Genomic DNA, 25,913 nt, shown 5'->3' on the forward strand with positions numbered 1-25,913 from the left:
CTACACAAAAGCCTGCCAGCTTTGAACTTGCTCATTATGGTGAACATACTGGTTCAAACGGTCTGCGTCAGGATTTTTTAAAAAGCGTGTACAAGGTGCACACACCCTAGTTTCTCTTAGAGTTTTGCAGTACAACGATGTTAGGTACAGAGAAGACAAAAATATTTGTGAAAACTTAGGCAGAAGAGCAGTCACATTCGAACCACGAATGCGCTTTCTGCCTTGTGCATATTAATGATCTGAGATTCCTGAGATCTATGCCCTCAGTCAGTATTTGCAAAATGACACATTTTATTGTGTATTTGTGCAGACAGATGCTACTTGATCTGCAGTGATTTGTTATTATGTTAGAGATTAAGGACAGGTTTAACCTGGAATCTCCCAGTCGGATTAAGGTTTTGTTGGCAGCTTTCATCACAGAGAAAGAACAATACTTTGTCCCATCTGATCCTTGAGCCTTGGGGTTTAGTAAAGCAGCTGCTCTGGTTGGTAACAATTGGAACTGTAAACATCTCTTTTTGATGCTGCTTGGTCCAAGAGGACTGATGTGAGTAGATAATACTAAATTTTCTGGGCATTATAAAATTGTTTAGATGTTTACTTCAAAACTAATTTTTAATCACAGGACTAGAAGGGTAATAAATTCCAATAACTTGACACAAGTGGAAGTCCCACCTAAAATTATTTCAGAGCATACTTCCTACTCATTTTTTTTGAAGGAGTAGGGGCTCCCATATGTTTTGCAGCCATCTTGTGTTCTTTCTAGTGCCAAGTGAAGACTTTATTTTCCCAGGAATTTCAGTCTTTCAGTGTCTGTTGTTTAAAACCATTACTATATTTTTAATCTTTGTATTGTTGTTAAGTTTTATTGCGGATTTTACTGCTATCTTATACTGGAGTTTCAAAATGTTATCATGCATTTTATGTTGTATGCTTTGTTTGTAACTGTTTTGAACTTATCAGAAAACTTCAGTTATTGGGAGGTAGACAAATATAGTAAATAAATCTTTCTGTGATGCAATATTTCTGTTGGGGTAGTGTATAGTTTTTCTGAGGCACTAAAATGTGATATTTTGCTGAGAAATGACAAATTGCATTTTTAATACAGTGAGAAATGTGATTCTTGTCTTCAGCATCTATTAGGTATCACTCATGGACTCAATTTGACACAATGACAACCCATTGTTGTCATTTAATTAGCTCATGAACTGTTGGCTTATCAAGAGCTGACCCACAATTGGACTACTAGACAATTGAGAAGCTACTGGTTGTTTGGTCAGTTTCTGGGTTCTTCGATTCTCACTTGCTTTTCTTGTCTCCAAAGAAAAATTTTGGAATCAGATGTAGAGCAGCTGAGGACTTTTGTTTTTACTGCTGTTGCCTGCCTCTCTGTAGCTCAGTGAAACAACCCATAAAGAGCCCACAGTTCTGTGTTCACACTTAACAACAATCCATGCTTTAAGCAACACGGAGTTCACATCCTAGCAGCAAGCCATAGATCTTCTTTAGGGGTCGTTAAAATTTAAGAAGCCACAGCCAACCTATAATTTCAGTTTTGTGTGTTACAACAGCCCACAATTTAAGAACCCATCATATGGGTTGTCATTACATGTGACCTAAATAATAAACTCCTCAGGCCCATTGCTTTAGGCATGCTGGTTTTAGTATTCTAATTTATTTTACTTTAAATTATTTGGAAACGTAATTCTTCTTTTCTTTGCTTTCAGAACTGATAACATTAATAAACTACTAAAAAATTAAGCACTACTCAATATCATTGAGACTACTGCTTTGCTGTACAGTGATGGAGAGAAGGGTTGTAGCTTAGCCATAGAGTGCTTACTTTGCATGGAATAGGTCCTAAGTGCCATTCTCTGAATTTTCAGTAAAATGGTTCTGTGATGGGAAAGGCATCCACCAGATGCTCTGAAAAGCCACTGCCAGTCAGAACAATACCATGATAAAATGCAGCTTTATATCTTCATAATGCCTCATCATTTTTAACCTCTTAGCATTAATTTTTTTTTGTGAAACAAGCTCCATGCTTCTCTATGCGCTTTTTATATCTAAACCATCCCCATTCATATATGGCTTGATTTATTTACTTGAATAATCTGCTTGTATTGTTTTCCGAGCACCTATCACTCCTCCTCCCACCTTGTAGTGCATGCCAGTCAGGACTACACAGAGTGATTTTTGAGGGCTGAAGCTGGGACCAGACTAGATGAACATGGGTTTTTTTTTTTTAGCAGTCTGATTCTGTCAATACTCAAGGACTTTGTGTGATGACAAATTACCATTTGATTAACCATGAAAAGAAGAAAACAATGGTTTATTGCTGAGTTATTTATGGGTTGTTTTGGTAGGTTACAGAGGCAGCAGGCAAGAGTCGTTAAAAAAAATCCAGCCTCTTTACATGCTACTACTGTGGTGCCAGTACCACAGTGCCATGAAGATAATTGGAATATAGGGAGGGAGGAGGCAACAGAGGGCAGAAACACCCTAGGAACTGAGAAAGCAGGTCATGGTTTGTTTGTCTGCCAGACATATTCTAGGTAGGACAATAAAACATGGTTTGCTAACTGGGATATCTTTGACTGGCACATTAGAGTTATATATTAGAGTTTCCTAATCAGAAACCATCCATTTCATGGGCAAAACCACCTTAGAAACATAGGAACGACGAGTCAGAAAAGCTGGCTCCACTCATGACATGCCTATCATGTGCATGTCCAGCCTATCCTTGAACACCTTCACTGATGGGGCTTCAACTACCTCCCATGGAAGCCCATTCCGTACTTCCAAACTGTCAGGAAGTACTTCCTGGTGACCAAATTGAACCTTGGTTCCCTGAGCTTTGCTGTATTGAATTGCATCCTGCCCTCCTCCACAGGGGAAAACAGGTCTCCACTCACCACTTTTTAAATAGGAACCCAGAGTTTTGACTCCCCTAAATAGGGGGTGGGACACATTTTTTCCCTTTCCCAACCATATAGTTGGTTAGGAAAAGTAAGATGACTTTCTAAGTCATCACCTAAGTATCAGTAGCCAATTCCTAGTATATATTGTATATATAGTATGTATGTAAATAAAGAGGGCATCACACTCTATCAGAGAGACCTGCTATGAAGTACATCTTACTTTTCGAGTGATAATGCAGCTTGGATGAAACAACTGGGTCAGAACTTCTGGGGTGAGATTTTGATGGTCTGTACATCTGTTGTGAAAAAGAATACATTTCTGCCAAAAACAAATTTTGGATGTATGATAATACATAGAAATGTATGTATTATCATACATAGAAACATACAGGGACTGCGGCTTTGTGATATAGCAGTATGTTCTTATAAAGAAAACTAAAGACTTGGGGTATGCAAGGGATATTTTTCTATTTTTTCATTTAAAATTATGGAAGAAGTGGTTAGAAAATAAGGGAGGACAACAAATGGATGACATTATCTTCTGGACTGCTCCCCCATAAAATTCCATAAATGAAGTGATATGATTGTACAATGGAAGTCTAATCTGAAGCAACTTTAGAATTTGAGATACCCAGTGAAACAACACAGACAGAAAGGAACTACATCATATGAACTGTGACAATCCAGTAAAAATGTTTCATCCATGCAGGTAGATATCCTTGGGGAGTTTGTGTTTGACATGGTTGACATGCCTGCTAAAACCCTAGCCATTCTGCAGGTTGTGGAGATAACTTGACACAGTGGGCACATTTGCACATCATTCTAACCCACCCTGGGAAAACCAGCAGTGGGTTGTTTTTCATAAAACAATCCACAGCATGCTTGACAGATGATCAGGCTCACCCCCATTATTCCCTCTTGGTCCTCCAGTTGGTGTCTCGGGGGATATGGCAGCGTAAGCGACCTTCTTTTCACTGAGATAGTAAGCCCTCTTTTGCTTGCTCTTGCCTTTAACTCTCTTTCACTCGTCAACCCTGGTGGTCAGGAAGGTACAAGGCATGCACAGAACATCGACAGCTGTCAAACCTCATGTTTTCTTTTGAAATTGCGATTTTAGCACTGCTAATGGGGGGCATTGACAGGGATATATGCATATATCAAAGCAAGCTGCCCTAACTCTGTGCTTCCATAAAAGTGGTGGCTTATGCGTTTCCGCTGTTGCGAGCTGGTCCCTTTCCTCCTCCTCTCTGGCTCCAAACAGAACAGTTTGAGCTCGAAATAGCCTTCTACCAAAGCTGAATGGAGAAGCTTCTACTCATGTAAAGAGTGGTATCCAAAGGGGAAATTTCCCCATGTTTCTTCTCTTTCAGTAAAACTCCTGCCTTTACCCTCAAGGTGGTTTCTCTGAGGACAAGATGACATGAACAGCAGATCCATTTCTCCCGACGCCTCCCCACTTGGTCAAGAACTGGACCTTGCACCTGTTCCCCTTTCTGCCTTTCCAAAACAGGCCGATTCTCATGCTCAGTCTCACTAGGAACAGTCGAGAGAGCTTCCAGTGCTTTGCCCTGCCCTTGCCCCTCTTCCTCCACCTCAGAATCTTTCAATAACTCCCCCTAGTAGTCTGCAGTGTATGAGAGCCTGACCCACGCTCTGCATCTACCTTCCCAAGCACCTACAATCTCAGGACAAGCTAGAAATGGGTGAAGACACTGAGAAGAGTCAAGTTCACCCACCCAAAGAAAATGGTGGCTCTTGCCCCAAAGAGAGTGTTGCAGATAATCCTTTTCACAAGCAAAGTTCACTTGCAGCTTTGCTTTCTCTCAACAGCTTGCCTTTTGACAACTGTCAAGAGAGTACAAAGTAAAAAAATAGACCTGTTTTCAGTCTTTCTAGGTCTTGATTGGTGCCTCTTGCACTCTGACAGAAGAGATGACCCAGCACACTACTCAGGTGAGGTTTCCCATTTTGGACCCCTGCAAGTACACACCTCTGCACTTGTGCAGGGTTGACAGTTTAAGGAAAAGTTGAGCCATGAAAACGTGCAGATTTCTTGCTATTAAAAAAAGCAGAGAAGGTGACAGTCCTTCTAATGTGCTGGTTGACCCCTTGGAATGGGCTGTCACTGGTGGTCATCTTGGAGACTACAAAAGGCAATTTTTGAAAAAATGCAGGGATGGAAACCGAGGCAAGAGGAATGGGGTTTGCAGTCATCATGGGGGAAACCAAACCAGTGATGCTTGCTCATAGTGCTGTTTGAGCATTGCTGGGATGGCTGTTACTGCTGGTGCTAGGCACTTGCTTATTGCTGCCCTAGGCCCATTGTGTGGGTTGGCCACCTCAGTCTGTTGTGTTGGTTGGACGTGGCAACCATCATAGAAACATCTCGTACAACAAGCCATGGAATGTCAGCATGGTTGTTGCCTTCGAACAAGCCACCCTTTAGGAATTGTCATATTGTGTGAACCCAGTCATTAGTTCTTAAGGTCCCTTTCCCACAGTGCCAAGTCTGCTCAATCATCTGGTCAGTTTGGGGTGAAGAAACAGGAAGGAAGGCAGCTAGAAGACAAGTGGCATAAAACTTGATGTGAACATAACTGAACACAAATAATGTATCATGAGTCCTACTCTGTCATGGTGATGATGGTGAAGAAACAATACGTTTGCCACCATTGCAGCTTCTCTCTTGGTTCAGAGGGGTGTATACAAGAGTCTTGCCATGTGATATGTTTGTAAGACACTTTGAGGATAAAATTGTTCTTATCCTCTGCAAAGTTGCTATAAATTCTACAATTCAGTTCCAGAATGTGCCCAGAGCACCATCTAGTGCAATTTTATAGGGTAAAATTAAATTACTGCAGCCTGAGGATGTGGACAAAGTACTTGCAGGGGTGTGGCCTATCATCAAATTGCTCAATCTATCATGCTTCTGTACTAAACCTCATTGGACCCAGAAAACTATAATAATAATTGGCTGATTGCAAATACTCCCTTCTTAGGCAGGGTGCTTGAGCAAGAAGCAGCTGAGAACTCTGAACATGCTTAGATCTAAGACAATGATCTGGGCCATTTCAGTATTGCTTCAGACTTAGCTTTGCCTCAGAAACTTCCTTATGATGGGTTGTGATGGATAACCTATGCCAGGAGAAGGACATGAGATCATAACCTTACTAATTCTTCTGGACTCCTCAGTGATCCAGATCTGAGATAACCACAGCTTTTGGTGGAAATTTGTGGGCTAATTTTTGGCTCCCATGGTAAGTATGACTAGTCCCAGAGCACTCATTTCCCAGAAGTAACTGTTAAGATCATAAGAAAAATTAACTTGCCCGTGAACCTAAGTAAAAGGCAGAGATGAGGCCTGGGTTTGAAAACACAAAATAATTCTTTTGGATATAAACAAAGCTAATACTAGAGGGCAGCGCTTTGCTTTGCAGTAAGTCAGCCTTCCAATTTAATTTTAAATACGAAGAATTAAAAATAAAAATTCAGAGGGTCAGGGAGCCTAGGATCTGTGTGCACATTGGTGTCTGTGGCCACCATATTGGAGATCCTAGTTATTTAATTATTTATTTCTATACCATCAATTATTGAACAAATGGTTAAATGTGGTTTACAGATGTTAAAAACAAAGCAATTAAAAATGCCACAGTGCCAGTACTTGATATTAAATACAATAGTTAAAAATGTCTAACAATTAAAACACGGCAAGTAAAAAGGTTTTGGCCTGGTGCCACAATGAATAAAGTGTCGGTGCCAGGCACACCTCTCTGGGGAGCGAGTTTGATATTCTGGGTGCTGCAACAGAAAGGCCCTTTTCCTTGTAACAGTCCTCTTATCTTTCAAGAAGGGCTCTTGGAGAAGGACCTCTGCAGATGATCTTAAGGTCCAGGCAGGCTCATACAGAAGGAGACATTCCTTAGACATCCAGGCCCTAAACTGTATAGGGCTTCATATGTCATCATCAGCACCTTAAATTGGGCTCAGACTTCAATTGGTAGTCAGTGTAACTGGTATAAAACCAGTGTGATGTGTCCCTGTCTACCAGTCCCAATCCACAATCTGGCACCTCAGTGAACCAATTGTAGTGTCTGGACAGATTTCAAGGGCAGGCCCACATAAAGTGTGTCACAATAGCCCAAAGGGGAGGTTACTAGGGAGTGAGTTTCTGTTGCTAGGGCTTGTCTATCTAGGTAAGGTCACACTTGATGGACCAGGCTGAGCTGGAGGAAATCACTCCTTGCCACCGATGCCACCTGGAATTCCAGGGATAGTTCTGGGTCAAGGAGTACTCTACAAGCTGTGTACCCTGGCCCTTAGGGGGAGTTCAGCTCCATCCAAGGCAGGGCAAATATCACCTACCTGAACATTTCTGTCTTTCCTGGATTAAGCTTTAGTTTACTGGCCTTCATCCAGTCCATCACACTGTCCGGACATCAGTTTAGCACAGATACCACCTCACCTGGATTGGATGAGGAGAGGTAGAGCTGGGTGGCATCAGCATACTGGTGACAGCCAGCATGGAGAAAAATCAGTTATTTAAAATATATAGGTAAATAAAATTGAATTTTTAAAATTTAAACTGGATTTTTTAAATTTAAATTGGGTGGGTTTTTTTTTTAAATAAAATGCTTCTTTGAGGAAAAATCTAAGGGTAGTTTTCTAAGATAGATTATAGCCCAAAAGTTATTCATCATGAAATAAGAATTAGCTTTTAAATTATGTAGCATGAAGCTATATATTAATGCAATATTTACATTTTTGGTAATTGAATTCCATTAATCCATTCACAATGTCATGCTCTTCCAGAGGTTTCTGTAAGATTATTGGACAATTGTTTTATCTAAAAGATATTAACTCTTTGGTTTTAGTTTTCAAAGCTGAATTTGTGTCTGCAGAGATCACATGCCTGTTCTTCACAGCAAAAAGGTTATAAAATATACATACAGAGTTGAGAAAAAGACATTAATCCCATTGTTCCTTTGCAAATCTATGGATGCGGAATCAACCCCTTACCTCTTAAGTGCTAAGTTTCAAATGATTCAATGAATAAAATGTTGAGCATGGAACAGAACTACGCAAGAAGTGAAGTATGACAAGGGACGGCCAAGTGGTAAAAATGAAAGCGAAACCCTTTGAGCAGAATACTCCACAAGTCTTTGCATCTTTTTGTGCATAACTTGAGGATTATCATATTATTCTTTCCCTGGAGGAGGAAACCTATAATGGCAGCAGGCTGTAAAAGAGACTCAGTTTGGGACTATTTTAATGTAGTTCCACTACTCTCAGGTAAGGCAGGTGTGTGTGCAAAACCGTAATTTAAATCTGGTGTTTACTGACAAGTGATATAAATCGTGGTTTAAATCATGTTTTAAATCAAATTCACACTAGGACACCTCAGTCCAAACCTCCGGATGAGCTCTCCCAGCAGTTTCATGTAGTTGTTAAACAGCATACGGATAAAATGGAACCCTGTAGGGGCCCTACAGGCACCATGGCCTGACTGCCACAAGGCAGAGCCACAATCTCCTAATGACATCATCTGGAATTGGCCTTCCAAGTAGCAGCGAAGCAACTGCAAGCAATGCCTGCAGCACAGCCAGCCTATCCAGAAGGATACTATGGTCGATGGTGTCGAAAGGTGCTGAGAGGTCCAAGAAAACTAACAGCAACACACTTCTTTGTTGCTCTCCTGACAAAGGTCATCTCTCCCAAAACTGTGTCAGAAATGGATCTAGATGGTCAGTTATGAATATATGGTAAGCTTCAAATGGTCCCCACTCACCACAGCGATATCATGTTCAGTGCATAGCATAGCAAGGTAGGCACATAACTAGAACACTGTATTCCCAATAGTGTAAAAAGCCAACTACAATTCTGCTTATACTTTAACAAAAGAAGAGGAATGATTAGATTAGGCAGTGAGAGGTTTGTCTTGAAGTAGCCTGTATCTTAGCTAAAGTAGCTTGACCCAAATGATGGTGGGATTGAGAGGGGCAGTTGCTCTTGGCATGCATTTGCAGGGCATGCTGATTTGGACTCAAGAGGAGCGGGGGCTCAGAACATGGGCCCAGGTGCTCCAGCAGCAGGTGCTCTAGCAGCCTCTATGAATAACCAAGATGTTCAGCTGTTGGACGGCAGCTTGGAACAGGAGAGTTTCTCTGAGACAGATGAAGCGGGACTGCTACTGACCCCATGATGAGGTGTTGGGAGAGGAGGGCTGCACAATTAGAAGGTTGACGTGCAGGGAGGAGACACACTCGTTTCCAAAAGGCCCCTCCTGAAAGGATGGCACCCAAACACAAAAGGAGAGTTCCTAGACATACATACTAGATTGGGTTCAGTGAACCACTCTGGGCATGTGCAGAGATTCATTCTGGGTGATTGTGCTTCTGGAAAACACTTTGGTGAATAAAGAACTTTTTGCAGAGAAGTGTTTGTGGCTTTGAATGTGTGAAGGCAGGAAACCTACTCACAACAAATCCAGTGGATAAAGCATTTGTTTACAGGTGAGGTGACTAATAAAGATGAAGCATACAGCTTTCAGGAATGTGGCAGTGTACTCTGGCTTTGTTGGAACTGGACTTGAAAACTTTTTCAGGATATGCTTTTGAAAAAGTATCTTCAGATACAGGGGATCCTTTACTGTTTGTTCTCCCCATCCTAAGCAGTAAGAGCTTGGCAATTCATTCTTAGAGAGGTAGGTTGACCCATGATGACTTCCAGGGTGCAGCAAGTGACTAGTTATCTTCTGTCAATCATTAGAGTAATACTAGATATTTCTGAGTCTTCTAGGGGCTTAAGAATTTGGGAAAAGATGAGTTTCAACCATCCCCCTGGCATTTCTCTGAGGTCGCTGAAAACCTTCTTGATGGAGTGAGTGGAGATATAGAGAGCTGAGGAGGAAGGGGGAAGAGTTTTGCCAAAAAATAAAAAGTTCCATGAGAGAACTCTGTGCACAGAAGGTGCCATCTTCATTTTAGCAATCCTGTGCCACCCAGGCGGACCCTCCAGGAGGCTTTTCGGGAGCTTTGAGAGCTGCCAGGAAGAAGCGGGGTGGGAAAGTTATCTCTGTCCAACTCCCTTCCACTAGCATTTCTCTGGAGTGAAGCCATTGTCTGGAATCAAAGGACAAAATATGCTCTGCTGACTGTGCTATGACAGATATCTGTGCATGGCGACAGGTGTGTGAAATGTAGAACTGACATTTTCCTGGCGCTTAATTGTGTTTTGTTGTGGACCTCCGGCTTTCTCTTCCCTGCATAGACTTTATCCCAACATTTCATGTCTGTATCAGCAGCTTGGAGTGGCTCTGTAGTTGTACCTAAGCCTCTCTCACTGTGCAAATAATTCCAGCGGGTCCTCGCACTGTGTATTTGTCTCCCAGCCAAGTAAAACCATGTGGGTGATGGTTGCTGTTGAATGCTGAAGGGGAGGAAACTGGTTTGTTAGAGGCAGCTGATGTTCTCGAAGGAAATTGCTCTTTCCTGTCAGGGCAGCTGGAGCAGCAGTACTAGTGACAAGAACTGGGGGGCCCAGCTGCTACTGTGGGAGTGAGATTACTTGCTGGCAACTGACAGGATCAGGCCTTCAAACTTGTGAGCTGCTGTTGTAGCTCATCATCCTTTCTGATGCTTGAAAAATACTCTCTTTTGGTAGACTCAGACAGTAGCAAAACCTGGAGATGTATCGGCCCTACAGTGAGCCACCTTATGCATCCGGTGGGCTGATGGCCTGGCAGTTTACGAGGCTGCAGGCTCCCATCTGTGTCCAGTAAAGGGACTCTGAGCAGAGATGGAATTTTCCTGGGGTGGAGTTCAGTACCTTTATGAGGTGCTCAGTTCAAAGTGTTTGCACTGCTTTGCTCTCACTCCACGTCACCATGTTGCTTTTCTATGTGTGACCTAAGGTTGTTAAACCTTGCTATTTATGTCAGCTCATCTCTGTGTAGGTGGGATGTTCCCTTCTATAGAAGTACATGACTGTAGTACTGTGTTGTTTGGGGCTTTTAAAAAGTTACTTGAAATATGTGTGTGCAGGTTGGATTAGATGCAGTGAATATCTTACAGTTGATTAAACGCTAGATTCAGGCAAATGTCAGAGCAAGCTAGTGGGGCACAGAGAAGTAGATTTATGGGAGAAGGACAAAAGTAGGCATGGAAGGGAACTCTGAAGACTTGCCTCCTCTTTCAAACTATTGTTACAGTTTTTGCTTCTAAAGCAGCCAAATCTTTTCTTGCTGATGCTGGAAGAGCCAGATATTTCCTTCATACTGATCATCATGCACAAGTATAATTTCACACACACACATGCAACTAGTCTACCTCTTCTCTCACATTCAAACTCTGAGGATTAGTCCTCATTTGTTTTCATTTGTACCACAGACATCACTAGGATGATTAGGTATGGTTATGTAGCCATGCTGTGATTTGGGCTAGGATTGTGTTCTCATTCTCCTCTTTTTGTGATGTTTGTTAGCCAAACAGTGACCCTGAGGATATCAAGCTAGGTTCTTGCAAAGATGAGGCCAATGACATAGTTATCCCAGCATTTTCATTTTGGCTCCATACTTATGGGGCTGCGACATTGCTCCCTGAGCACAACTACCTATGCTTCAGGGTGCTTTTTAAAGCATGTGCTGGTCTTGTTGAGGCTCTTAATCACTGATGTTTTTACTTTGAATTGTGACACATCCTTTCCCGTACCTAGTCCCATAGCTGTATTGTACAGCCTAGGGTGTTTTTTTTAAATGTTCCAATATTAATAACACTCTGTTTTCCTGTTATTTTGCAGTTTGGAGTAACTCTGTGGGTTATGACTCAAGATTTGTCCATTTTGCTTTCAGTGGCTGCTCTTACTGCAGGGAAGCTGCGCAAGTGAATAGTCTGATGTTGCATCTCCTTGTAGGCCTTTTCCAGTTCAGGCTCACACTAGTGTTTACAGTATTGTGGACATGGGTTTCCGCTGTAGTAATATCTATGTGGAAGTACTAACAATGTTGTGAATATGAAAGGAGGCAGCCTGTGGGAGAAAAAAGCCAGTGGGAAGATAATGGTTTGTCCACATTGCCTCCTTTTTGATTGCTCATATGTTCCTGCCATACCAGGGTTTATTCCAGCAAGTCAAATTGGGATCATTTCTCATCTAGCACAAAGCTATTAGAAAAATAGAAAGAACAGAACAGTACCAAAATCCAGTCACACAGCATCTATGGCAACTCTTTTACCACTCACCAATCACAACAATGCTCACCAGCATCCCCCATACGCTCCCGTGGACGGCAGCAATCAGTAAGTGGCATGAGCTGGAAAAGCACGAAGGCATCTTACAACCCAGTCTTTTCCATTCCACACACTGGCCACAAGGGCTTCCAAGAAGAATTCACAGTCCCTTTTCAGTTTATCTGCTAATGGTCCCCTTCCTCAGATCCCTTGAATCGTACCCAGCAATCCTGCTATGGAACATAGCTCAACTGCCAAGGAGCCCTATTTGAACCCACAGTTTAATAGAACAGCATAGGCTAGGATTGAAGCGGTCCCACACTGAATCCACTGTTACAGTTTCCTGGTGGAAAGATCAAAAAAAGTTTTACACATGCACATCTGAAACAGTCCAGTGCAGTAGTTAGTTAATGAGACTGATACATGGACAAGTGATTCTCTGCAGGTAGCCTACTGACTTTGGCCTCAGAACTGTTTTTGTTCAGCTCTTACTTCCCCTCTGTCGACACTGATGTCAGCTACTTGCCAGTAGTCACTAGTTATTTTGCCAATACAGCTTATTTACCCTCCTGCTCTAATCCATGTGGCATCCTGCTTGTGCAGGTACAGACGCAAGGAGAAAGCATCCCCCTGCAGTGAAGAAAGGAGTAAAGAAAGTTTTTTTTTTTTAGGTATAGCAGTCGTGGACATGTAAAAAGCAGGGTAACAATGTGTGTTAGTTTGGTTAGCAAGAACTCAGAAGGTTCTTTCCTTGTCTGGAATCCTCCTTTAAGAGAGGACCCCCCTAGATTTACTGGGGCACCATTCTTCTTTGGATGTTTTCCCTTCATATAACAAAGAAAGTAACAAATCCAAAATCAATAGCTGAAAAGCACTTTAATAACCCAAATTTATCCTTCTCTTCCAAAATGGAGCTTTATGTTTAGAGAGCATTGTATTCCAAACTCAGTAAACTGGCAAGTTCAGTCTTGGCCCTATAGCAGTTGTGTGAGCTTTTCCCACCATTTCCTTCCCATACTTTGGAGTCTCTTCTAGATTAAACAAAGTCCCTTTGTCTACCAACCTGTGTCTTCTTCCATTTTCCTTCTTGGAAATGGTTGTCCTCCTTCCACTTGCTCTTTTCGTAGTATTTTCTATCCTGTGATCATTCTGCCCACTGACTATAATATCTCCTTCTCCTTTTGCAATTGCTGTTCTCCTGGCTTCCTGTTAACAAGAAGCAGTGTTCCTCTTTACAGGTGGAAACATAACATAGGAACAATACTACTGATATGGTGGGCCTTTGTAATGGTCAGCGTGGGACTTTCAGGGGAGCATAATTGAATCTGGGATTGGTGGAGAGTTGCCTGCTTGTGGAGACCCAAGAAAACAGAACAGTGTTGCATAATGGCTAGCAGGTACAACAAAGAGTACCTGGCTGGGTCTTGGTGGTCATTGAATGGAAACTGTGAGAGGACCTCATCACCTAATTCCTTTTCCATTCACTGTTCCTTAGCCCAGCCTCCCTCCCTCTCACTGAGTGTGCGCTTCCCTGATAAACCCGTTGTAATGTCTGTGCTTGATGATTTGGGAGACATGCCAGACATTAAGGGAATACCCAAAGTAGATACATTGGAACTCTGCTTCTAGTCACTGTTGTTTTGCTGTTATGTGCCCTGACTCTGATCTGGCAAGAAGGACTATCCCACATTTCATTTAGTGGAGAGATATGCCTGATGCTTGCTAACAAGAATGGCTTTGCTTTCCATAGCTTTTTCCAGTAACGGTGGCTTACCTGCATTTTAGGGTTTGTTGGCAGCAGGGCCCCCCAAATGCTTATTGTGCACCTACCTTGATGTTCATGAGTAATTGGTTGGCACAACATTGACTCCAATGGGAGTGTTAGATTTGCTGTATATTTTGTAGGTGTGATGCTGCTTAAGCAGCAGGAATGATCCCTGAAGGATCTAGAGGCGTCTAAAAACCCATCCCACATCTTTTTGCCCTTTTTCCTGATACGAGCAACCTACTGCTAGCAGAATCATTTTGCTGTGCTGGCATAAGTTTGTTTGTTTCTTTGGCACAAGGGGATTTTGGTTGAGATCCTATCCTGTCCAGCAGGTGTAAGTCAGAAATAGGACTGTTCTGTACAGGATTTTCCCCACCTTCATTTCTAAAAGTTTTTTTTTAATCCTATGCAGTTTCACATTACTAGCCCTGCCATGCTAGGAGTTATACTACAACACAGCTGGAGGACACCAACTTGGGGAAGGCTGTCTTAAGGTGCAGAAGGAACAAGACATGCTATCTAAACCTCTTCTGGACTTAGTTTACCTGGTGGAATCTGTTGGAATGATGGCTGTCAGAGATGAGCGTTATCCCATGTTCATTGCAGCTCCAGTCCATCTTTTGGATTTTGGGACATCTTCCATTTCATGAAATGGCATACAATAAAATCCCCAGCCTGCCAAAACAGCCATATATGCCTCCTCGTTTCTGGGCCATTACTAGACATGGGCTCTATTTTTTTTTCTTCCACAGCGATGCATACAGTATAAGGAATTTTTAAGCCTAAGATTCTCAGTTCTTCACAGGATAGTATATTCTATACTCATCCCATAGTAAAACTCACCTTAAACACATGGAAGTATGCCTTCATGTTTAGGATAGTCCAGAATAAATGACAGCATGTCAGACTTGTAAAGAGTCACCCAGTTTCCTATTCTCATCTGTCTGTGAAATGTAAAAATTATCTTGAGGTAACCCAGTGGGGAGGCTTTTAAAATGTTTCATTCATTACATGTATTAGCCGATCATCAGCAATGGCTTTCAGAGTAGTGTAGAAATAACAAAAACACCGCACATATAATAAAATACATTAGCAGTAAATTGCTAAATTACAAAAGGCATTTAATAAAATAAACCCAGAACTATAAGGCCTGTACAAATAAAAAGGTTTTCACCTGATGTCTAAAATTATTTTATTAAGCCAGCCTTTTCAGGAAAAGAATTCTGCAGCATGGTTAACTCAAGTGAAAAGGCTGTACCTTTTGTAATGATTCCTCTTATATTAGATGCAGGTGGACACAAAGTAATGGCCAGGCAAATTCATCTTAATGGCCAGGCAAATTCATGTAGGAGCTCATAAGTTCTGCACATTTACTTACAAAGCTGTTCTATGCCATATGCATAAAAACTAAAGTGCCGATTTCATCCTGTGCCCAGCAAAATGAGTTTACAGCAGTGCAGCTGAGGAGGATGCATAGTATGCCTGAAGAAAGGGCTCCCACTCTGGGGGCGAGCAACTTTTGTTCCGCCTGCTGTTTTGACCTATGGCTCTCATGATCTCTCATTGCTGGCCATGCTGGCTGTGACTGATGAGAATTGTAGGCTAAAAATTTGGAGGATCACAAGTTCCTCACCCTTGCATTATGCAGAAGTATTTGGCTCTTTTCTCATTTCTGTCTTATTAATGCAGAAGAAACAGATAGGTTGCACTAGTCACATGCCATGCTCTTCACTTGGCTAATCTTGCTGGATCTTTCCTAGGCTGCCCTTTGGCATGGAAGACACCTGCATATATTTATTTTTGAACTAGCAACAACATGCCATGTGTTTTTGTGGCCAGCAGTTATTCAGTTTCCCCATCTGCATACAAGCACACACTCTGCAATTCCTTCTTTTTTGATCATTGCTGCATCATCTCTTAGGATTTCAGCTACTGAATCTGGCCTGTCAAACTTCAGATCTGAACATGACGGGGCAAGACCTTGCTTTTAATAGACCTCTCGCCCTCATCTGGCCTCTCTGTGCTTTCATTTGTTGTGCTTGCTACAATTCACACCAATTTAAATACCCACTGGCCCAAAATAAACTGTCAAGCTTGAGTGTCACCCAGGGCCAAAATAGAAGTTGACACCCCCTTGATGGTGTTGGGAAGCTTCACTGGCCAAAAATAGCACCAGAAATCCAGTGGTAGAACTCAGCCTGTTGTCATGTTCTTGTGGCCTGGATGTCAAAATCTCCTAAAATCCACCTAGAAGATACCCTGCTGGGTCAGATATAAGGTCTATCTGTTTGCTTCAATAGCAGCCAGACATGTGCTTCTGCAAAACTCATAAACTTCTATTTTCCCCACCTGCATCTGATATTGATGTATACTGCCCTTGTATGTGGGGGATCCATTTAGCTGTTGCAACTAATAGTCATTGTGCTTCTTGTCATGACTTTGTGAAATCCTTAAAAAAATCTTTATGGTATATGACCATAAGAATGCTTTGTGGCAGTGAATTCCTTTAAGTTAATCAAGACTTGCGTGAAGAAATACCTACCTTTGTCAGTTTTATCACTCAATCTCCATGGGCGATACAATGGGTGATGTTAGTATTTTGAGAAAGGTTTGCATGGGCAATTTTTAACACTGTTCATAATTTTATAAAACTCTGTAGCATCCCTACCTTGGGGCTAGATTGCACTGGTATAGAGCTCAAAGGTCATCTAAGTCCAACTTGCCAATGCAAGGAATGTACTATGGCTGTATAAATTGTATATATACCAATTTAAAATCATAAGCCACTTTGTGATGGCCTTTTTCCTTTAAAAAGCAGGGTATATGTACTTGCATAAATATACCAAGATATCTGTGATTTGGCCTCCCAATGTATGTTTATTATTGCTAAATTCAGCTCTGGGTGTAGCTGTGGCAATTGGTTTGAGGAAATTGCCTAAGGTCTTGCGTGTGTTTTACTCTTTTCCTCCTGTCCAATTTTCCCTATCTAAGGGCACTATCCTATGCATATTTCAACAGAAAATGTCTTACAGTTCCCAGAATTCCCCAGACAGCCTTTCCTTGGCTGTTGTTTGCTCCACCGGGGAAAATGCAGACATCTGTTTCATGCCTATATTTTCCCCCCTATAAAGTGAAAGTCATAGAACCACCCCCCATGAATCCCCAGAAATAAAGCATAGCTTGGTTCTTATTTGCCTTGTATACACTATGGCCCCCAAAAGTTCAGCTTGCATTCTCCAGACAGCCTTCCCCAAATCAGCGCTCCCAGATGTATTGGACTGAGGTTTCTTATGGGAGTTGTCCAGTACATATGGAAGGCAGCTGGTTGAGGAAGGCTACCCTTGGAGCGCTTGTCACCAGGTCTTGCTTTTTAGATGTTCAGTGGACAAGTGGGAAGGAGCTTTGTAGGAAGAGATGTATGAGAAAGAGAAACATGCATTAAGTGTTTAACGGTTCTTTTCCATTAAAAGTAGAAATCTCACTATTATTTACTGGGCCTTTATCTGACTGTTGCCCTTAACAGAGATGCTTGAAAGAACAAAGCAAGGTAAATGCAAACTTCTAGCTTTGCTTGCCTTAGCCTTGGAATTCAGCCCTGAAATATGTGGAATTGTAAGCATGTCATGCCCTTCACCTTCTCCCACTGAAGAGCAACAAGCATCAACCACGGATCTCAGATTAAGCAGCTCAGAAGAAGCAGCTTCAAGGCAGGCGGCTTTTAGAAATGTAAACAAGTTGCTTGATTTTGAGGAAGTTAATTCATAACCTCTAGTTTCTCTCAACTAGTTTCTCCAATTTTGCAGCCAATGGGTGTATCCCACTTCACTTCTGCCTATCTACCTTAGATGACATAATTCTCAGGAGTGCTTGTTGATAAATGCATGTAATTATCATTTCTGACTGTATAAGCTAAGTCATGCAAGATAACTTTTCTTTTTCATTAGAGAGCATATGGAATCAAGGAAAATGTATCTAACCCACATGCAAAATGCTTTAAATCACAGAATAACTGGTTTGCAATGAGTCTTTAGGCTGAAGGCTGTTTTATCTGAATAACATAATGGAATGGGATGAAAATCAGTAAGCAGAGGCAGGGTAGTGAGATCTCATGGTCTGAGCTAATGTTTCAGCTTTAGCTTTCTTCTCAAGGCTTTGGAGCAGTTCCAGATTGCTCCTAGCACTAGCAATCTAAAGACATTGTGTGGCTTTTCCATATTTTCCTTAATGATTTTTGCAGGAGGAAAAGAGATTGAAGAAGTAGAAGTGAAGGATCTATTTTCCATTTAGATGCATTTTTTTCCTGTATGTAAAATGAAGAGCCAGTGTGATACAGTGGTTGGAGTGTTGTGGAGGGGGGACTTGGAAGATCTGTGTTCTGGTCCCCCCTCAGATATGAAGCTCTTTGGGTGACTTTTGGCCAGGCACTGACTCTCATCCTAACCCACTCACAGGGTTGTTATGGAAATAAATTGGAGAAGAGGATCATGTTAGCCCCTTTCATTTCCTTGCAAGAGGAAAAAAGGCAGCATATGAATGTAATCATTAATATCAGTCTTCTTCCCCAGGCTCAGGCAAACTCATATTTCTTGAGCTGCCCAGCAGTGTTCCCTTCTGTGTGCTACTAGGCTCCACCCCCTGAACCAGTTACCTTTTTTTTTCCTCCAAAAATGTGCTTAGTTCCTCTACAGCCCTATAGGTCACAATCAAGGATCTAGCAACTAATTTTCTGCCAAGGTTGTACCCCTGCAAACATTTGGTTTGAAGGTGCTTTTCACACAAAATTAGGTAGCCTAATTTTCTGGGAAGCCTTGGTTCCCAGAACTTCATACTGTAGAGATCAGTCCTGCTTTTGTTCCCTTGATCTTTTCAATAAGCCTGTTGGAGGAATGTAAGCTATAATTCCCACTTGGTGAGGGGAAGAGGAGGCAATAATGTGTATTCCTCATGGCACCGAATGTGTACATTCCAAGGTTGAAACATCAGTACAACCATCCAATTTAAATAAAACCCAATCCTTCCTTTGGAAAAAAAAAGGCAAAATGTAAATATGTGAAATAAATTATCTATTTCCAGGGGAGGTCAGGTGTCTTTTAAGTGTTTGATCAAGCTGTACAAGGTAAGTTGTATGGGGAAGGCACGCTTTATTTATTTATTTATTTATTCAATTTATATGCCACCCCATTAGCTGTAGGCGCTCTGGAGATACACTATAATATACAGTAGACACTTGATATGCCTGTCTTTAGTCTGCAGTGGGAGACAGGCCATTAGACCTTTGGAGGTTTGAGTAAGGCACAGAAGAAGAATATAAAGGCTCCTTTTGACAAATCTCTCTTCCACCAGGTCCTAAGTCATGGCAGTGTGGATCCAAGCTCAGCAGCTGCAGGGGGATGCATTGCGGCAGATGCAGGCCCTGTATGGGCAACACTTCCCTATTGAGGTCCGCCATTACCTCTCTCAGTGGATTGAGAGCCAGCCATGGTAGGTGAGCTTGAAGACTGGCTGCTCAGTCTTGCAGAATAGCAGAGCATGATGAGATATTGACCCCTTATAAGATGAACAAATCTTCTGTTGCACGTTGTGGTGAGGATCAAACTGCAGGTTATCTTGGTCATGAAGTTTTGGCTTCGGTGTATTTTTTAATCACACATTGCCAGTGTAAAAAGGCTGATGCAGGATGCCAGCTTGGGGGATACAGAGCTTTAACTACAGTCCGGATCAGGCCACTGCACCTGCAGTTTGCGTTAACAAGAAAGGCACTATTGAAGTAATTGGATCATTATGGACAATTGCAGGCTTGCGGGTGCCAAACCTGACTATGATTGTAGTTGTGGCAGGAGGTGTTATACCATCCTACCTGCCCTACATTGTTGGGGGCATGTTGGCAGTTCGTGGAGGGCAAAACCCTTCATTTAATGTCAAAACTATGCAGCTAAGAAATACATAGTTTGGATTTCATTTCCTATTCCTGGTAAGCTGCTGTGGTACTCCAGGCAAGGTATCTGCCCACTTCATGTGTCTCCCAGGTGTCCCTGATTCAATTCCATTTTTTAAGTTTTTGTTCATTATCCTTTCAATCGCCATTTTCCTTCTGGATCTGTCAGCAGTTGTACTTCTAGGCTTTTGGAGACAGATGTAAGTGCCAATTGAACAAGTAATTACCCTCAGTTTCCCTCTAATTCCCACCCTGTAATTTTCCCATTCATTCTGGAACTGTGGAATTGTTGGAGAGTAAGCCTTCTTTCAGAACATCCCTTTTCTCTAAGGCAATTTCTAGGTCCATGGAACCTATGGAAAGAGCCATCTAACTGATTATTTTTTCCAACAACTGCCTTCATCTTACCCCCACTTTCACTAGCCTCATTTACATGGAACAGTGATCCAGGTTTGCTGTTGACTCCTGGCTTACCATCAATCAGTTGATTCACTCCTGCTTGACTTGTTCCACTAGTGTGAGCAGGTAAAAAACCAGAAATTGTTTGCTTCATGCAATGTCCAAGAAACATCCTGATTTGTTGCTGCCAAATAAGTCAGGAACAAGACAGGGTTTGTTCTTGTCTTTTGAATCCTGGTTTATTAGGGAGCAAATTGATCTTCTCAATAAGGATCCCTGGTTCAGACATCATGCAAAGCAAACAGCTGTTGGTTTGTTTACCCACTTGTGCTGATTAATGAGAAGTGCCAACTGGCAGTGACCCAACTGCATGCATCAGCACAACGCTCATTCATGATATGACAGGATTCACTAACAATTCCAATTTATTCTTCCGTGTCAGCACAGCCACTGTTGTCCAGTTTTTGTTTCTTCCTCCGTTCTGCATATGAACAGACATAACATAGTTTAAAGTGCACTCACTGTAGGTGTTTTAAAGTACCCTTCTTCAACACGGGGCCCTTTGAATGGGTTGCACTACAGCTCTCATCATTGCCAGCCAGCATGGCCAATGGCAAAACGTGATGATAATTGTAGTACAAAAATCTGGTTGGAACAAACTGGGATAGTTTGTTTAAAAAAAGACTTTGTGTGTTTCCAGCGGGATCTGTTTGTTGCATGCACACCAATGAGCGCTGAGTAGATCAAAAATTACTTCTTTCCCATTCCAGGAACAATTTTGTAATTCTTTTTAAATCGATTGTGCTTTTTGAAAAATCAAGGTGATAAATGTTTAAATGGATAAAAATATGTAGCATTTAAAATAATCCTTTAAAAAATAGATGGCCTAGTATACATGGAAGGGCAAGGTTGATGACTGAGCCAGCATACCTGGCAGGAGAAAACTCTACTTCCCATCTTAGCGTTATGCCTTAATGCACTCTGAGTTGTCCTTCATGTCAGTGTGGTAAATGGGTGGACTTATGTGCACTTTAAATGCAGATTATGAATGAATCAGTAGTTCTAAATTCATTTAGAACTTTCATTTGGAATTTTATTCATAAGAAATCAGGTAGCACTGCTACTTTAAGATTAATTATCATAGAGCAAAAGGATATGGGCTTTTAAAAAGGAACTAGAGGGTTCCTGTCCCTCATCTGAAAGTTCAGAAATGGTGAATTTGTCATTTCATTTTGGGAGAAGCATATGAGCAGAGGCAGGAGTTGCCCTCAGGAACTGAAACACACATGCTTACCTGGCAGGGACTCCATTGACTTGGACAACCCCCAGGAAGGTACCAAAGCCACGCAGTTGTTGGAGGGACTAATCCAAGAGCTACAAAAGAAGGCTGACCACCAGGTGGGCGAGGATTGCTTCCTTCTGAAGATCAAACTGGGTCACTATGCAACCCAGCTGCAGGTGAGTTCCAGGGGCTGTGGAGATAGAATATGAAAAATGTTGCATTCAGGATTCCTCATGAGTGAATAGGCTATGAAGCCACAAGTTGTTCCTCTACACTCCTTCACCCTCCATCTTGGGCTTTTTCCTCTTTCTTTCTCTACAGAACACGTATGAGCATTGCCCTCTGGAGTTGGTGCGCTGCATCCGACACATTCTCTATCATGAGCAGCGCCTGGTGCGAGAAGCCACAGATGTGAGTGAAACATAGCTTGAGGAGGAGGTGGCCTATGCTGGTGTGGGAATGGCAAAAGTGATGGCTTAGCCTCTGTTGCTGCATGTAGCAGTCACCTCCATCCTTTTTCTGTCCTTTCATATTGCCCATGTCTGCAGAGCCCCTCCCCTGCTAGCAGCCTGGCTGATGCTCTGTCTCAGAAGCACTTGCAGATCAACCAGACTTTTGAGGAATTACGCCTGGTGACCCAGGATACTGACAGCCAGTTGAAGAAGCTTCAGCAGACACAGGAATACTTCATCATCCAGTACCAAGAAAGCATTCGTTTACAAGGTGTGTCTGTGGAAGGGGGCAGAAGTAGTACTGTGTACAAGCACCAGCCTTGGCCAAGGCAAAGGAAAGCTCAGTGGTAGAGAACCTGCTCTGTTTGCCAGAAGCTCCAGGTTCAATTTTCAACATCTCCAGGTAGGGCTGGGAAAGACTTCTTTCTGAGATATGGAGAGGTGCTACCAGTCAGTGTAGAGAGGACAATGCTGACAGGACCTCATTGGAGTAGTTCCTTTTCTTCATTTTTGCAACCTGCTAGCTCAGTTGCCTCTTGCTGGAGCCCAGACAATGGCGGTAGTGCGGAGAACAAGCAGTGGGTCCTACTGCCTGCTTGCTCCCTGGCTTTTTAAGCCAGCAAGAGGAAGCAATGATACGAATGACGATTAGGAGCAAGAGCAGCTGCTGAGAAGAAAACTCTCTGAGGAAGGAGTCCCATTGAGGATGCCTTGCTCAAGGGCCCTAAAACATCTGAAGCTGGCACTGCACATGAGACTTACGAAATGACCTAATACGCTATCTCTCCCCCTCCCAGCCCAGATTTCTCAGCTGTCACAGCTAAACCCCCAAGAGCGCATGGCCCGTGAGCCCACTTTGCAGCAGAAGAAAGTAACGTTGGAAGCTTGGCTTCACCGTGAAGCACAAACACTGCAACAATATCGGGTGGTAAGTTCCACCCTCCTCAGTCTCAAGCCTCCTTCCTTCCCCCCTTCAGCCTCGGCAGTGTCCTCCTGCCCATTAACCCCATATGCACATCTCTTCTTCAGGAGCTGGCTGAAAAGCACCAGCAGACACTGGCCTTGCTTCGCAAGCAGCAGACAATAATCCTGGATGATGAGCTGATCCAGTGGAAGAGACGGCAGCAGCTAGCAGGAAATGGTGGACCCCCTGAGGGCCCTTTGGATGGCTTGCAGGCTTGGTAGGTGGCATGGGAGGGAGGGAACAGGGGCTGAGAGAGGGAATGGGATATCCCAGCTATGCGTGCATGTAGTGAATGACATTCATTGGGTTCACACTTTGAATTTCTTTGGCTGAACCATGGAAGTATGAAGTAAGAAAATACATTACAGCATGATAGATCTGGCTCATAAGCTCTGGAACCATATTTCTTAAAAAGAGGGAGTTGAGATGCTTGGCAGTTCATAGCCATGTGTACTTTGCGGCTTCCTGTACTTCTGCAGAAGCACTGCCTGTGTACAGTCCCAAATCCTAGCCCTACTTGCAGAGATTAGGCCTTGCACATCAAGAGGAACATTTTTTATTTTTTTAGCAAAATGAAGCCTAGTACTTGCTGCTCTAGAAACCAAGATCTGGGTGTGAGGGGAAGGGCAAGGCTGTGATATATCTCCTGACCATTCTTTATGTTAGAGCTTTTCTACATAAAGCATTTATTGTTCATTGTAATAGTTTGCAAGCGCCTTGCATAACATTGTCATACTCCCAGGCTTCTCCTGTAACTTGCAGCCAAACATTTCTGCAGCTTTTATAGATTGAGGAAAGTCTGATATTATCTGTAAAAAGTAGCATGAAACCCTGATGTACTTAGGCAATTCTGCTGTACTGGAACCACCTAGTGTTTGCATAATGGAACATATGGAAAGGCAGAGAGACAACCCCCTGGAAAAAAATGTAGTATGATAAAAGCCTTATATACAGAAGCCCATGGTGCCTGGTTTGAAAATATTTTAGAATTTGGAAATCACACATTTATCAAAAGTAGCAATAATTTCTGAAGCAGCAAGCAACAAACTAGGTTCTCTGGAAGCATCCAGAGCATGATACATCCAAGATTATATATTTGGCTGAGCTAAGCTTGGTGGTTGTGTTTGGTCTGTTCAGCTTTATAGTTGATGGATGATTTCACCATGCATGCTAAAGTTGGATCTTGTAGGCAAACACAGGACAGCTTTGTTTCTATGAAGTCCATGGACCTCTCAAAAAGATAGACATTATCTTACAAATAGCAGAGCATACCATTTGAACCAAATGTTCTGAAACAAGCTGGGAAAAAGAGACTTGTTGATTGGAAGTTGTCATCATAGTCATAACATGGCATTCCTGAAGGACCAGGTCACTGCCCCATTCGGGAATTCCTTGTCATGTTCTGTTCCACACACAGAGCTCAGTGGAGCAGTATGACAATGGAACCAATTACCTAGGGAGGCTGTAGACTCTCCTACACTAGAGGCATTCAAGAAGCAACTGGACAGTCACCTCAGTCAGGTGGTGTAACTTAGCATTCTGCACTAGCAGGGGGTCAGACCCAATGGCCTTCTTGGCTTCTTCCAACTCTACTATTCCATGATATTCTAAAACTTCCTGGGGATATTTTACCTGCAGAACTCAATGAATTCTCTGTAGATAGCCTTGTTGATTCAAGGCTATTGGCTCAGTTGCTGTCAGGCATTTTCTTCCACTGCTTCCTCAGCATAGGTACCTTTCATCTACAGGAAGTGCATATAACAGGAAGCAGAAGGACTAGTGTAAGGACTGAAAACCGCTTTTTAAAAATCATGGGCAAAATAGAGATCTGGTTAGAGTAGAAACTGTAAACTGCTCCTTTCCTGATGCTAGGGGTTTCAAGGAGTCGGATAGTATAGATAATTCCTAAGTGGCTCACCTTATATCAAAACTGACAGATCATGGAATAAATCATTTCAGCAATGGTGTTGGCAATCAGTAATTAACAGTAATAATGTGTCTGCCCTCATACTGCCAGCTACGTCATCCTAGATGCTAAATCTGACAAATTTGCCCAGAGAATGAGCTATCACATCTGCACTGTAACAAGGGTATTATCTGCTTTGCCCACATGAGTACAAGTACAATTCAGCCCCTGCCTCTCTAGGTATTCTTTGCAGAGTCTGGCATGATTGCATTTTAGTCCCTCTTGCCCTTGTGTGCAGCCTGGATGCCCACTGGTTGAGATAACCTTTCTTCACATCCTGCAATCTCAGAGCTACTTCAAATTAATTTTATTCTTCCAGCAGTTAGCTGAAGCTTACAGTGTTATCTTAAAGTGCCTACCTAGAAAACTTCATAGCAAGAGTCAAATCATCAGAGGGAAGCCATAGTTACAATTGCATATAGTTAATAAATCATATAAATTTGCATTGTTCTAATCCTGCATCACATATCTATATGGGTACTATCACTTGAAACAGAAGACAGCATTAATACACACGTCACTGATTGCTCTGCCATAGTTAAAGACTGAATGTGGGTGAATTGACCAAAATCCAGACTAAGCTTAAGTGATGATGATTGCTAGGGCTGTGACTTTGGTGGGAAGGTAGGGGAAACATTTTCACTGCTTGTTCTTGTGCACGCAGTAGCTCCCAATCTTGGGGTAGCCTTTAATTGCAGCTTTGCCAGGTTTCTTTTTAACCTCTATGTATTTCAAGCAGGTGTGTGGGTAATCCATATATGCCCAGCCGCCCCTTGAGATCGGCAGGGGAGGCCCTTCTCCGGGAACCCTCCGTGAAAGAAATTAGGAGGGTGGGTACTCGGAGGAGGGCTTTCTCTGCGGTGGTGCCTAAGTTATGGAATGCGCTCCCCAGAGAGGTCCGCCTGGCGCTGTCGTTATTTGTTTTTCGGCGCCAGGCGAAGACCTTTTTATTCAAGCGGCATTTTAACTGTTAATATTATTGGATTTTATCTGGCCAGGGCAGCT

General features: G+C 42.5%; 1 protein-coding gene across 2 annotated transcripts in view; it reads left to right on the forward strand.

The window, feature by feature from the left end:
• The window catches only part of LOC123030656 (signal transducer and activator of transcription 5B), a 75,315-nt gene that overhangs the window by 27,318 nt on the left and 22,084 nt on the right, over window positions 1–25,913 (forward strand). For both annotated transcript variants that reach the window (XM_044444760.1, XM_044444761.1), the window contains 6 exons: window positions 19,254–19,391; window positions 21,546–21,702; window positions 21,848–21,937; window positions 22,075–22,249; window positions 22,776–22,906; window positions 23,008–23,159. In XM_044444760.1, coding sequence (XP_044300695.1) covers window positions 19,264–19,391; window positions 21,546–21,702; window positions 21,848–21,937; window positions 22,075–22,249; window positions 22,776–22,906; window positions 23,008–23,159 — 833 coding nt within the window. In that variant the 5' untranslated portion in view covers window positions 19,254–19,263. The remainder of the gene's footprint in view (window positions 1–19,253; window positions 19,392–21,545; window positions 21,703–21,847; window positions 21,938–22,074; window positions 22,250–22,775; window positions 22,907–23,007; window positions 23,160–25,913) is intronic.

This window comes from Varanus komodoensis, unplaced genomic scaffold, assembly GCF_004798865.1.
Source record: "Varanus komodoensis strain SLA01 unplaced genomic scaffold, ASM479886v1 scaffold45, whole genome shotgun sequence".
NCBI classification, from domain to species: domain Eukaryota; kingdom Metazoa; phylum Chordata; class Lepidosauria; order Squamata; family Varanidae; genus Varanus; species Varanus komodoensis.